This window comes from Diuraphis noxia, unplaced genomic scaffold, assembly GCF_037042655.1.
Source record: "Diuraphis noxia isolate RWA-SAM2 unplaced genomic scaffold, SU_Dnox_SAM2 contig0001, whole genome shotgun sequence".
Classification (NCBI taxonomy): Eukaryota; Metazoa; Arthropoda; class Insecta; order Hemiptera; family Aphididae; genus Diuraphis; species Diuraphis noxia.
The window spans coordinates 105,666,715-105,682,277 of NW_028301711.1; the positions used below are offsets into that span (position 1 = coordinate 105,666,715).

Below are 15,563 nucleotides of genomic sequence, written 5' to 3' on the forward strand. Positions count from 1 at the left end.
CAGTCCTTCAATATTTGGTATATTTGCTTTAACATATCTTTTAGTTGATTGACAAATGCCCCCCCGGATTGAGTTTTCAAAAAAGAGGAGCATGTTGTAATCCTTTAACCTTTCCAATTTTACCTTAGTGTACTTAAGCATACAATCAAAAGCAAATCCAGGAGCAGTCATGTAATGAGCAGGATCTAATCTGAGAGTAGATAAACATAAGTCTCTAAAATTTTCAAACACGTCAGCCAGTATGGTAACGTCAGTCTTTAAATAAAGATCGCTATACTCACCTAAAGTCTTTATATCGAATGTTCGCCATATATTTTTAGCATGCATATAATCTTTATCGCTTATTTTTTCGTCTGTCAAAGAGTTATAAAATTCAGACTTTGATGGTAAGAAAGTATCATCTAATTTACTCCAACTATCGACATATTCATAAGGGAAGATTCCTTTTTGAGTGACTAGATCTAATGCTTTCATGGAAAAATTTTTAAGAGTTTCTCTAAACCTCAACTTATCTTCAGATAAATTTAATGCAAGTTTACTTAATGATTCGCTCATGAAACGGAATGTATCGACAAATTTAATACTAAATCTATGTGCGATTTCTTTACTAAAGGATATATATTTTTCTGACGAATTAGGAATAACGTGAATATCTTTATCATTACAACCAAGTTCCCGAATTATGAAATGACTATCGTACGATAAATTATGGAAGAAAATTGGTACGAATGAGGGGTTAATTATTTCAAAATTACATTGAAGACAAAGACATTGTCTATATTTACCAGTAAAATGACAGTGATCTCGAACTTTAATTAAATTATTATTTTTAAAATGTCTCGAACATTTTCCACAAAACTTAGTATTTTTAAAATTACTTTCTTCTTCTTTAGTTAATTTATTCATCGGTTTATTTGTTTGATAAATTTTATTAATATTATTTCCAATAACAATCATATTTTCCATAAATTTTTTTGCAGCATTTTCACCTCTATAAATTACCACCTTTCTCGGAATTTTGAACTGTTTTACTAGTTCTTTTGATATAACATCATAGTTAACTTTGACATAAAACCCATAGCTCATAATTTCATGTAAATGTGTAGCATAAGTTTTAGATTTTTCGTAACTATTAAATTCACTAGACTTATTTTTAGGAGTTAAAATACATTCAAAATCTGCATAAATAACAATTGGTATTCTCTGTGTATTTTTATAGTTTTTAAAATAAATAAAATCATCATCCCCCTTTTCAAACATTATTGGTCTCCCTAATTGGTTCTTTCTACAATTATGCTGGTGTTCACTCAACCCTTTCTTACCCCAAAGTTTGCTTTTACATGGCTTTTCACTAAAAGTAGTAAAACATCTTTTACAGATAATTAATCTGGAACAGTTTTTAGTTTTCTGACTTCTAATAAATCTTGAAAAATTTTTTATATAACAATAGTGTGATGTGTTATTATTATTAAACAAAAGTAGATCAAAATGTTTTTTTCTTTCAGTATTACAAATATATAGAGGGAAAATATGTTTTTTATCATTTAAACTATAAATATTAATTGATACATTATTTATACGTTCAAATTTTTTTATCTGACTGATTGGTGTAGGAAAATCTATACATTTAAAATCTAAGCCACTTTTTTTTTCTAACATTTCAAAATATTTCTTATTAAAATAAGTTTTATTTGAACGATTGTCAAACTTTGATAGTATTGAATATTTAAAACATTTAACATCATTATTTTTTACATTTATGACTGCTCTTTTATCTTTGATATATTCAGGAAGATCTAGATACGTTCCTCCTCTGAGAGGATTTACTATATTAATTCTCAATTGTAATGCATCTATTGTTTTAAGTGACCAGCCAGAAGCTTTTGCTAAAAAATCATCTTCTTCACTTAATAATTTATTGAACATCCCATTCAGTAATTTATTAAAATCAGAGGAATTACATGCAAGTGTATTAGAGGTTTTAAATGCTATATCCTGTACTTCTTGTGTGATAATTCGTTCATATACACTATCTACATATAAATTAAATTTTATAGATGTTTGTAGACATGATTCCTTTAACTTTGGAATTATTTTGTCTAAAGTATAGTTAAAAAAAAGTGTGTAGTCTAAAAATTTTAAATTATTCTTAACTATAAAAGTTTTTGAACATTTTTTAAATCTTTCAATTTCAAATATTCCTTCATCAGCATATGTCATTCGCTGACGTTTTGTCACCATTTTTCTTTTCATAATTAAGCTGAAAATAAATTAAATGAAAAAAAAAATATAATAAACAATAATAATATTGTAATCACTTTATTATTTTTTATAGTATAAATCATACAATATTCAGCAAACCTAAGCAACTAGTTTAAAAAAAAAGAAATTAAAAACTTAATTATTATTTAATAAATCATATAGGTATGATAAATGCAATATACAACTTTGTTGGCATCGATAACCTATATGATTAGATTCATCGTAATCACCTTTAATTTCTTTTTTTTTTTTTAATAAATTTTCCCTAGTCGACTTCAGGTTTGTTTTTTTGATTTTAATATTAATATCGTTAATCATTTTTTTAAATTTTTTTTCTTCTCTTTCACCATATTTCTCATTTTCCACCTGTTGTTTCAACACTTCATTAATTTCTGTTTTGATGTATGATGTCATGTTTCTGCAAATTATATAGATATTTGCAAACTATCTGCTAGTAATAAAATATTAAAATAGTAACACACATCATCATTAAATAATAATTGTTTTTATTTTTACAAGCAAAAAAACATAGCTATAAACATTAAATTAAAATCATAATTTCTTAGAAAAGTAAATGTCATGAAATGTTTGACAACGTATCATCATATCCATACTATATCTTTCTCCATAACAGATTTCCATTTTTCTAACATAATCAATATATTTATTATCATATTTATTAAATATTTCTCTTTTTTCTTTTAAAGAAAACAATTTATCTCTTAATTTATTGATTTCAAATTCATTTGATGATGAACATATCCTGATTAAATAAATGTTATGTTTTATTTCTTTAATTTTTTTTATTAATTTCTTTCGTTTCTAATAGTTTTTATTTTTACAAGCAAAAAAACATAGCTATAAACATTAAATTAAAATCATAATTTCTTAGAAAAGTAAATGTCATGAAATGTTTGACAACGTATCATCATATCCATACTATATCTTTCTCCATAACAGATTTCCATTTTTCTAACATAATCAATATATTTATTACCATATTTATTAAATATTTCTCTTTTTTTTTCTTTTAAAGAAAACAATTTATCTCTTAATTTATTGATTTCAAATTCATTTGATGATGAACATATCCTGATTAAATAAATGTTATGTTTTATTTCTTTAATTTTTTTATTAATTTCTTTCGTTTCTAATATATTATTTTTATTATCTTCAATATTCCCTAATCTTAATGATTCCATGGTTTGTAAATTATATTGATATTTATTCATAAGTTCATCTTTGTTTTTTGAATCCATTGTCTGTAATATTATTTCAAATTCATTAATGTTAATACACAGTATGTTAAATCATAGAAACATAGACGGAAAAATCTAATTATAAAATATGTTAAACAACTGTATTGTATATAATATAATTTTTATCTGAATTAAATTAACTTTATAAAAATAAAAAATTAAGTTTAAAAATGTAGGTACACATATTATATATAACTGCGTATTTGTTGTGTACTAAATTTATTTTTCTCCTGTCTAATGTTAAATGAATACATACAATTTGTCATAGATAGATATATTTTTTTATATCTAATAGCAGCCAGTCTTATTGAATACTTATTAGAATTAGAATATTATACTACCTATTTAAATTATTAAAAGTTAACTCAAATTGAGATATTTTTATGTAAATATTGAATATTATACTATGAAGTTTAAAAAATATAGGTACACACATCATATATTACTTAAACCTGTGTATTTGCTGTATAATAAATTTATTTATTTTTCCCTTGAATAATGTTAAATGAATACATAAAATTTAATAAAGATAGATGGAAAAAATGTAATAAAATATATTAACCAACTGTATTGTACACAATTTAATTTTTATCTAAATTAAATGGACTTTATAAAAATATTATCATGAAGTTTAAAAATGTAGGTACACAAATATATATTACTTATAACTGTATACTTGTTATATACTAAATTTATTTTTTCCCTTGAATAATTTAAATGAATACCTACAATTTAATATAGAAAAACTGTAATAATCTAATATATTATTAATCAACTGTATTGTATGTAATTTAATTTTTATCTAAATTAAATGAACTTTATAAAAAGATATAATCATGAAGATTAAAATGTAGGTACACATATTAATATATATTACTTATAACTGTGTATTTGTTGTATACTAAATTTATTTTTTCTCCTGTCTAATGTTAAATGAATACATACAATTTGTTATAGATAACTATATTTTTTATATCTAATAGCAGACAGTCTTATTGAATACTTATTAGAATTAGAATATTATACTACCTATTTCAATTATAAAAACTTAGCTCAAATTGAGATATTTTTATGTAAATATTGAATATTATACTATGATATTCATGAAGTTTAAAAATATAGGTACACACATCATCTATTACTTATACCTGTGTATTTGTTGTATATTAAATTTATTTTTTTCCTTTGAATAATTTTAAATGAATACCTACAATTTAATATAGAAAAAAAATGTAATAAAATATATTAACCAACTGTATTGTAAATAATTTAATTTTTATCTAAATTAAATGAACTTTATAAAAACATAATCATGAAGATTAAAATATAGGAACACATATCATATATTACTATAACTGTGTTCAATGTTAAATGAATACATACAATTCATTATAGATAGACATATTTTTTATATCTAATAGCAGACAGTCTTATTGAATTCTTATTAGAATAAGAATATTATACTACTTATTTCAATTATAAAAACTTAGCTCAAATTGTAATATTTTTATGTAAATATTGAATATTATACTATGATAATATAACATTTTTTTATATTATTGATATCAAATATTATAAAATAATAAATATTGCGTTCGGTGATAATATTAAGCGGTGATAGTGCTAACTGTTCTATGGTGATAGAGACGGTATATATTTTTAAGGTTATGTTCGTTAATAGTAGATTGCTGATGTGTAATAAAATGTAATTACTATCTTATAAATATGATGTTAACATTTTATCATATAATATATAAACATAGATAATATTATCATAAAACTATATTATTATAATGATGATGTGTTTAAATCATTGTTATTCTGTTTCTAGTTTTTTTTTAAAATAGGAGTAAAGATTAAAAGTTTTAATAAAATAATAAAATAGGTACTTACATAGTTAGTGTTGAAGTATTCTAAGTCTGACTGTTGACTGTTTTCTGAGTCTGGCTGACGGTTGCTATTGTTGTTGAAGATGTTTTTACGTTTTTGATGGTCTGTTCTGATGTAACTGTTTTGCTGGAGAGTCGAGGATGGTTGCTGTTCTGTAGCTTCTTGGTCTGTTAGAGCTGCTGGTGAACTGATGACTTTATGTTTAAAAATTCGGTGTTTTATACTAGAGTTTAACCCTCTCTTTGAACATTGAGTATTAGGTACCTCTCATAATCCTGAGATGATTGTACATTATATTACTTAATACCATTCTCTTTTGTCCATGTAAGAACATGTTTGTAGTCTTTCATGCAAATTCTTATTACATTATTATATGAGAAGTCTATTTGAATATATACATTCTAATTTATTTTAAATTATATTTGATATTTTAACCAGTTCATATAATGTCTTGTTCATATATAATCATTTTTTTTTTGGAAATGTTTTTTCAGGTCATTGCTATTAACCTTTAACGTTTTTATATCTGAAATCCGGTTCATACTAATTATTTTTTTGATTCTAATAAATGTTAATATTATATACATATATTATACTATTATTGCTTATATTACATATTTGTTGAAAAGTCTTTTGAGGTCATTAACGTTGTTATATCAAATCTGATTTTCAAGGCGGGTGATTATTTTAGATCCTGTTTCTTTAATAATTCATATAATGCCACTTGTGTTCATGTAAAACAAGTTTGTAGAAAGGTTTTTCAAGTCATTGCTATTAACATTAGCATTTTACATATATAAATTATTGTGGTAGTGACTAATATCTGTGTATAAAAGCCAATGTAAAACCATTAACGTTCATCAGTCCTCAACACAGTCTACAACGCAGCTCAAAAATGTCTTATAGAACATCAATTATTTCTTCAGAATCAGAGGTAAGTAAAGTTTTTTTAAAAACCAAATAACAAATTGGAGGTCAGTCGTAACACTACTCAACGTTATGGTTATAATTATTAAGAAACATAAAAAAATAAAATATGTTTCTTTTAGATATCAGTTATAAAACCACTTGTACATTTTTAAATAAAAAAAAAAATATTATTTTTATGATCCATAGAATGAACATTTCAGTGAATCCGTTGACTCTAAAGTTAAACCGTTAGCATCAACATCTAAAACAAAAACCACTTTAAAACGTGGTGTTGAGAAGACGAATGAAAAAAAATCTACAAATAAGAAGCAGATGAAAATGGTTAGTTAAATTATTTTTTATTATAAATAAAATATATATATATATATATATAAATTATATTTTTCATTTATAGAATGCATCATACAGAGACAATGTTGGTGATCGTTTAAGATCAGAAGAATATGATGAGGAAGTTTTCAATTCGCTAACTTTTCGACAAGGTGACGGTTTAATTACGATAAAAACTACATTTGAGGAGAAGCCAACAGATTACTGGGTGATAACACATTATAAATGTTCAAATATTGAAAATGTTCCGGTTAAGGATAGGTAAATAATTTATAATTAATTTACTTTTTTTAAACTATTGTTAATCTTTTTCAATAGGTATTTTTATTATCACTTCATTTCATGATTTAAAAAATAATAATTATAGGTGGAAGTTTAGTGAAGCTGGTGTTAAGTTGTATACAAGCGAAAAGTCAAAAGACCAGACATTGAATGTAAGCTTGAATCAGACCATGCAGTCAATATTTGACACGATGCTACAAGACCCAGGACGTCGTACAATCAAAAGTAAAATAATAGGCTAATTATTATATGTTTTTTTAAAAAATGAGTTTTTTATTGAATAAACAATACAATATATTATATAAATATTTGTTTATTTTATACTATTAAATCCTGAAGTATTAAGTCTGACATTGTATTAAAATGGTATTGTAATATTTCATATAGGAATGATGTGTCATCGTTTTGCAGATGAGTGTAATAACTAAAATCATAGTTTTGTATATACTGGTTTGTGAATTCATTTCTCTGACAACTGATAGGTAGACCACGGACGTCGTTTTTTATTAGATCGTAAGCTGTGTTAAATGTAGCTTGGTAACTTGGTAGACGTTTCTGTTTTTCTGCAATGTAGAGATCTACACAATGTTGAAGCTGTTTAAGTCTACATAAATCTATATGTGATAAAGTGATATAATCATCATTGATATGTAAAGTAATTGAACTCTGCTTAACATTAGTTGAATATGTAAAGTTATCAGATATTTTTGTTCGTCTACATCTGGTGTGTAAATTATTAGTAATTGAAATGTAATTAGATTCAGACATGAGTGTAAACCATTGTTCTAAGTTTAAAGTAATTATCTTCTTTGATAATTTACATTCTAATAACACAATAATCGAAATTTGTTTATTAATTAATAAACCGACTGTAACGCTCTTCTTACTATACGGACGAATGTCGAAGGTTGATTTTGATACGATTATAGGTAGAACCATGATGAATAATATTTATAGTAATGTTTCAGACTATCAATATGAAAAAATCTAGTATAATGTAACTGATGGAACATATACTTTGAACTGAGGTTTTTTTTCATCAGTAAACATATTATATACTAAATCTGTTGTAAAAAAAAAATGGTAAAAAAAATGTGAACGTACAGTTCAGTAGATTAGTGTGTAGTGAAGGGAGTAGAGGGAATTATTTATACTTACTTACCTGAAACATGAAATTAACTTATTAAATTAACCTAACGCACTAATCCACTGAACTATACGTCCACGAGATATTAGATTAAAAACTAACACATATAAGTTGTTTATAATATTTTTTTTTTATTTATTACAACATATAATGAAAAGACATGATTTAGCAAACGGTGTCGTATGACCTAGTTTCACAATTACAAATATATTCATTGTTACAATATTTACTTAACACTTTTTGAACAAACTGATTTCCCTTCATTAATAATACATATATACACTTTGGATTATATCTGCAATGTTCAATCCAAACGTCATCTTCTCGTTTCCAATTATGAAGAATAAGTCCACAGCAAAAGCATTCGACGATATCTTCTACTCCTGTATATTTTAACCCACATTCAGCTAGAGCATATTTATTTTGAAAACAATTTAAAGGAAAATGTTCAAAAGATCTTAATCTTGAATAAATTGAAGTATATCCTGGATGGGTTGGAACTGAATTATTTCGTATACGATGAACTAATGATTGAAAATCGCTTGTAAGTTTTGGTAAATTCATTTCTTTAATTAATTGAAATAATAACTTGAAAAACACAACTCGAATACACGACGGATCAGCAGTAACTAAATGTAAAATTATTAACTTGCAACTAAATAGTAGAAATTAAAATATATAAATTTTTAAAAACTAGAACAGTGTAACCAACATGATTAAAAACATAAAAACAATCTCCCTGTAATTTTTATAAAAATTAGCGATATTTGATTGAAAAAATTTTAAAAAACGGGGAAAAATAGTTGATACGGTAAATATTTTTGTGTAAGGCGCAAATAGGTGGACAATCTTGTGTAATCACCGTATTGTGTTACGCGGTAAATCAGAGTGCTCCAAGGGAGAATTTTCCCCTTGAAAAAAAAAAATTACCGTGGAAAAGCTGGCTGTGAACATACAAATATATACTACTGTTATACAAAAAAAATAGATCATCAAATAAACCAGTATCATATGACTATGAAGGTAAATATTTCTTTGAAACTTTCCAGTAAAAAATAAATTTTATACTAATTATAAATTTTTAATAATTTAATTTAAATTCAATATCTTAGAACGTGTTCAAAGTCCAATCTATGGCAAACCTTCCAGTGGTCATCTAACTAACTCAAGTAAAGATATTATAACATTTATAATTTAATAATATAAGAATTAAATCTAGGTAACATAATATTAACATTTTAGAAAATGTCCGCCGAAGCTTAATCTACAATATTGAACCTTCAAGTGACTATCAAACTGATTCAATTAAAGATCTCTTATAATATAATATATGCTTCAAAAATAACATATTTATAGTTCAATAATATGAGAAAAAGATCTAAATAATATTTAATTTATTTTAATTTAATATTTTAGAACTTTTCCATCCTAGTCCAAGTTATGATGAACCTTCCAGTGGCCATTCTGCAATTAACTCAAGTAAAGATACAATAATTATAAAATAATTTAATTGATGTATTAAATTAAATATTTAATATTAAATATATAATATTATATATATATACATTTTAGAACATTCACGCTCAAGTCCAAATTATGATGAACCTTTATGTGGCCGTGAAGCTAACTCAAGTAAAGACATAATATATAAGAATAAAATCTAGATAGTATATAATTTATTTTAATTTAATATTTTAGAACTTTTCCATCCTAGTCCAAGTTGTGATGAACATTCCAGTGGCCATTCTGCAATTAACTCAAGTAAAGATACAATAATAATAAAATAATTTAATTGATATATTAAATTAAATATTTATAACATTATATATATATATATATATACATTTTAGAACATTCACGCTCAAGTCCAAATTATGATGAACCTTGTGGCCGTAAAGCTAACTCAAGTAAAGATATAATATATGAGAATAAAATATAGATAGTATATAATTTATTTTAATTTAATATTTTAGAACTTTTCCATCCTAGTCCAAGTTATGATGAACTATCCTACAGCAGTGACCATCCAACTAACTCACGTAAACATAAAATTAATTACACTTAATTTAATAAATATAACAATTAAATCTTGATGTATGAAATATTTTAGAAAATGCATGTCCAAGTTCAAGCTACATTGACGACATAACAGATAATATATCTCTATTCCAAAAAGGAAAAAACCGTGAACGACGCCTTACTAATAATGGTAAAGTTTAATGTGCATTCTTATACAATATACATCATATCATATATTTGTAGTCATCTATCTAGCGTGTATATATATTATGTATATGAATTGTTGACATTTTCACATAATATAATTTATTGCAGACATTGCATGCAATATAACAATATGCGTATTGTTCATAAGGCTAAATTAACTATATTATTAATTAGACTATACAATGCATGAATTATTTTTATATTCAAGTATACATTTTGCACATATTACTTGTTTTAGATTTTCAAGACCGAGTATTAAGACAACTATCACATATAAAACTTCATTTATTAAAATTAGATGAAAAAGTTTCCTCGTTGAATTATCCTGCACCACAAAACACGAACATTGATACTTATGATACGAATATATTAGACAATTTTCCTCTTAAATTTGAAATTGATTTACAAAATGTTGAAATAAAACTAAAAAATGATGAAATTTATAAGTCAAACATGGTATGATTTGAGTTTTTGAAATTTATAATTTAGGTTCAAATGAAAATTGTTATTTTATTAATGATATTATTTTTTACTTATAGTTGACAGCTCTGTCCAAAATGGGTGGTTCAAAAACAGATGAGTCTAACAAGTATATTTAAATAAAAATATACTCTGATCAATTAGCTATGTGTTACAGTTGGATGGGTGGAAAAGGAAAAAAAATCTTATCTACCATGCTACTTCCTAAAATAATAATAGGTATATAATTTATTTCTTGTATGTACATTGATTAATAACAAGTTTATAAAAATAGTAAACTGGAAATTTCAGTTCTTCATTTTCGGGCATTTTAATTAATAAAATTATTTTATTTTTAGAAGTGGTGCAGAAAAGAATCCAAAACTCAACTGAAATAGACATCGTAAATTCAATCAAAAATTGGTTGCGACATGCTTATCAAAGAAACTTAAACAGGTATTAATGAAACATTATACTATTTAAACTAAAAAAATATTTAGTTACATTAATAAATTAAGAATTTATAATCTATATTCATTTGTTTTATGGAAATACTTATCCAAAATGTGTTTTTATATAATTTATTCATAAATTTAAAACTAGTATTTTAGAAAACTCTTGTGAAATCAGTGTAATAAATCAAAACAATATATTTGTTAGGAATTTATCATTGTCTTTAGTTTAAATGTTTAATAATAAAACCTAAGCTTACAATTTATTAGTATATTAAAAAAAGATAAAATATATATGCACGTTGGTCAACTCATAAGTATATAAACCATGTATATTATTAAAAGTTAAAATAAGTAGTTATAATAGTTTTATATAATCTAGTGTCTATTAAATAGCAGCTCTTTTTAATATACCTATCTTATTATTAATATTTTTTTTTAAATTTCTTTTTTGTTACCAATAAAATGATCTCTCCATGACTAACTTACTTCCCGCTTGTTATTTCTATTTCATAAATCATATATATATTTTTTTTTTAGCTTAAAGGCAGCAGAAAAACGAAGCCTTGTCCAAAATAAAGAAGATGATGAATTGATGAATAAGAGATAGATATAGTACTATAGATTACACACATGACATTGTGTATACTTAAAAAAATATATAATAAATGTTTAAATGCATAAAATAAATTTGTTTTACTTTTTATTACTATCTTTAAGTATTTTTACATTTTAATTTTAAGGTATAAATTTATTTTCGTGAGTCCAACCGAAGCAAAACCAACATAACTATTATTGTTATACATATAGTATATATCAGGGGCGTGCTCACGGGGGGGATCAGGATGTCATCCCCCCATTGGACTTTTTTTTAATGATTATTATCTACACGAAAAAAAACTTGTATGTGTATAATGTATTTACAAATAGAAAATAATTTGAATAAAATGAATATCCCCCCCCCCTTTCAAAAAAGCTGAGCACGCCACTGGTATATATAGTGAAACCTCCCAATAGCAGATGTTTTTTTTAGTGATTTCGATATATTTCCTTTATATGATTAGCCCTCTGATGGTCGTTATGAATAGCAAACACCTCCAAATAGCAGAAAAAATGTTGGTGTCCAGGAGTGTCCGGTATTTAGAGGTTTTACTATTTATTATTGAGAGTATAAAAATATGGATAACAGATGAAAAAGTGGAGTTGCCAGAATTTTAAGATAAAGGGGAGTTAAGTAAAAATTAAAGTTATAAGTTTTTACAGTTTTCGTATATAATAAAATATAAGATTTATTAGGGGGGGGGGGTGGAATGTTAAATAGGTGGGGAGAGTGAAACACCTGACCCCCTGACTACACCACTAATTGGTGGATATTGTCATAGGTACAATGTAATATCTAGTAGATATCTAATGTAGATATTTTGTTCTATGTAGATATCTAATAGTGTACTATGATGGATATTGTATAATATTTTTAATGGATATCCATAGCATTGGAAAAAAGTGGCCATTTGGATATCTAGAATATGTCAAATAGATATCCATGTATATCCAGTAGATATTATGGATATCCAGATATTATATTCATTGAATATCCATTAAATAGCCATGTGCTATGTGGGGTAGTAGCTGCCGAAACAAATATAGTAAAAATCGAAGAGTTAATCGATTAGAATAAAACAATTGAATATCCAAGTCCACAATATTCTGATCAAGATAGGTATTTAAGAACAGCTAAGGGAATAGCTTGGGTAGATTTAATTGAAACACCAAGTAGTTTACCTAGAAGAGGAGGAACACGATCTGATCCGGGGGTAGTACACACGGAATTAGTCGCAGAAAAACGAACCAGAAAAGTTAGTAATGCTACACTAGAAATGGAATTCGATAAAGCTACGTCCCTTATACCGATATGTACGGGCGCGAATAATGTCGCGGAATTTATTAATACGTGTGATATTGTTGTAAAAGCAGTAGATAAGGATAAATTAGACTTGTTAGTTAAAGTAATAAATTAGAAGTTAGCCGGAAATGCTTTAGAAGCATGTAAATACCGCGAGACTAGTACATGGAATAGTATAAAGTCAATTTTAAAGGGAGCTTTTGAACATAAGTCATCTGAGAGGACACTGACTTTAGGGTTACACTTTGCGCGTATGAAAGAAAACGAGTGCGTCGCGGAGTACGCGAGTCGAATCGAAGAAATCTATTATAAATTATGTACAATTGCAACAGAGAAATTAAATGAAGCCGAAGCCAAAATCTATAAAAGTCAACTTAAAAATCAGGCATTAATAATTTTTGTTAACGGGTTACCGAAACATTTAAATCTTGCACTAAAAGCTACACTGAAAGAAAAATCCTGATCATAATAAAAAAAAACTAGGTTGGTTTGACAATTATCTTGTTGCTATTTAGCCGACAAGATTTTTATCAAACCAACATATTTGAAATTGTAATTATGATGAGATGATAATTAAAAATAATTCTGGTTATAATCACAATAATTCTTGTTTGTTTGACAATCATCTTTTTGCTATTTAACAGAAAAAATTCTTGTCAAATTAACAGTATATTTTACTGTAGTTATGATAATATGATATTTATAGCTATTGATAAACTTATCATCAATACAACAATGAAGTTCGTCAATATGCAGCATAGAGTAATACTCTTTTCTATTACTCTAAGTCAGCGGTTCCCAAACTTTTTTCGCTCACGGCGCCCTTTTTGAACTAAACTTTTCTCAAGGCGCCCTTCCCAAGACATAGCATGACTAATCATAAAAAATGAATAAAAAACAAATAAAAACCAGACAATTTTTTATTTATAATACAAGAATATTTATTTAATTTTAGTTATATACTTTTTACACATTTTAATTATTTTTGAAGATTTACATTTACATTTATATTTAGAGGTCGAAATAGATAGGTATAAAATTAATGTGATGGATGTGCTTGCATATCACTGCACATTTTTTCAAATCTTGGAATTAAACAAGACACAGCTACTCTCATTTCTTTTTCAACATTGATTTTGGTTCGATACTTGCTTTTTATTACAGCAACCGCCGAAAACCCAGCTTCACACAAATATGATGTCGAAAACGGAATTAAAATACGTTGAGCCTTATCACTTAAAAGAGGATATTCATCTTTTATAGAAATCCAAAATTTGGTTAAATCCATATTGCTAAATTTAGTCTTCAAACTATTGTCGCAAGACAACTCGATAAGACTCTCTTCTTCGGTAGAAGTAAACTCAGATGGAGCAGTGGAGTTGAATGGATCTTGAATCCAAGAAAATTTATCTATATTTTCATTTTGAAAGTATTTTTCAAACCAAATGACGAGTTGTGATAGGTGATCTACAAAAATAGACTTCATATCTTGAGTGATTTCAACTCCGTTAGAGGTCAAAAACTGCTGCAAAGTTAAAAAAGAATCCTTACTCGTGCCTTCATTCATTTTTCTTCTCCATAATTTGAGTTTTTTAATAAAAGCTGAAATTTTTTCCATTGACTTCAAAAGGTGCATATTTTTTCCTTGCAAAGAGGTATTCAGTGAATTCAGTTTATCAAAAATGTCACACAAATATGCCAATTTTATTAAAAATTCTTTATTGGAAAATTCACTGGCATGTTTATGTCCTTCTTCTTTAATAAATACATAAATTTCCTCTCGTAGTTCAAACGTACGTAATATCATATTACCGCGCGACAACCATCGTGCGCTGCTATAGTACAGCAAACTTGTGTGTTCAGCTCCCATATCTTCACATAGTTTTTTGAAAAATCTCGATTTCAGTGGACGAGTTTTTATATAATTGACCACATTCACTACACATTCTAAGACTTGGTTCAGTTCAGGACTCAGATATTTTGATGCAAGTGCTTCTCTATGAATAATACAATGAGTCCACAGTGCATCAGGAGCTTTGTTTTGAATAAGCGCCTGTAATCCTCCATAGCAGCCAGACATAGAACGAGCGCCATCAGTACAGACACCAACACACTTAGTCCAATCTACACTATTTTCAGACATAAAATTATCAAAAATCTCGAATAAGTCCTGAGCCTTGGCACCAGCTGTAATATTTTTACAAAAGAGTAAGTCTTCTACCATGTCATCATTATCTATGAACCTTATGTAGCATATCAAATGAGCATCCTTATTAATATCCGTAGCCTCATCCAGCTGCAACCCAAATGCCTTTTCTTTAAGTTTTTCTATCAACTGATCATTGAGATCATCTGCCATATGGTGAATTCGGCGACTTATTGTATTATTAGACAACGGCACTTTTGAAAGTAATTTCCCAGCC

The 15,563-nt window shown here is 26.1% G+C and overlaps 2 protein-coding genes and 1 pseudogene across 2 annotated transcripts; 2 read left to right on the forward strand and 1 right to left on the reverse strand.

Annotated features, from left to right (window-relative positions):
• Positions 1 to 792: 792 nt before the first annotated feature.
• Positions 793 to 5,547, reverse strand: LOC149063121 (uncharacterized; annotated as a pseudogene).
• Positions 5,548 to 5,881: 334 nt separating this feature from the next.
• On the forward strand, positions 5,882 to 7,259 carry LOC149063122 (uncharacterized). Its single transcript, XM_089215721.1, has 4 exons — positions 5,882 to 6,345; positions 6,528 to 6,662; positions 6,736 to 6,932; positions 7,039 to 7,259. Exons 1-4 carry the CDS (start codon positions 6,307 to 6,309, stop codon positions 7,193 to 7,195), a joined length of 528 nt encoding a protein of 175 aa, XP_089071847.1. The 5' UTR covers positions 5,882 to 6,306; the 3' UTR covers positions 7,196 to 7,259.
• Positions 7,260 to 9,117: 1,858 nt separating this feature from the next.
• On the forward strand, positions 9,118 to 11,868 carry LOC149063123 (uncharacterized). The gene is made up of 12 exons (XM_089222338.1): positions 9,118 to 9,148; positions 9,213 to 9,269; positions 9,517 to 9,579; positions 9,673 to 9,732; positions 9,799 to 9,861; positions 9,951 to 10,007; positions 10,074 to 10,139; positions 10,211 to 10,309; positions 10,565 to 10,782; positions 10,866 to 11,025; positions 11,145 to 11,241; positions 11,778 to 11,868. Exons 1-10 carry the CDS (start codon positions 9,118 to 9,120, stop codon positions 10,923 to 10,925), a joined length of 774 nt encoding a protein of 257 aa, XP_089078464.1. The 3' UTR covers positions 10,926 to 11,025; positions 11,145 to 11,241; positions 11,778 to 11,868.
• The last annotated feature ends 3,695 nt before the right edge of the window (positions 11,869 to 15,563 follow it).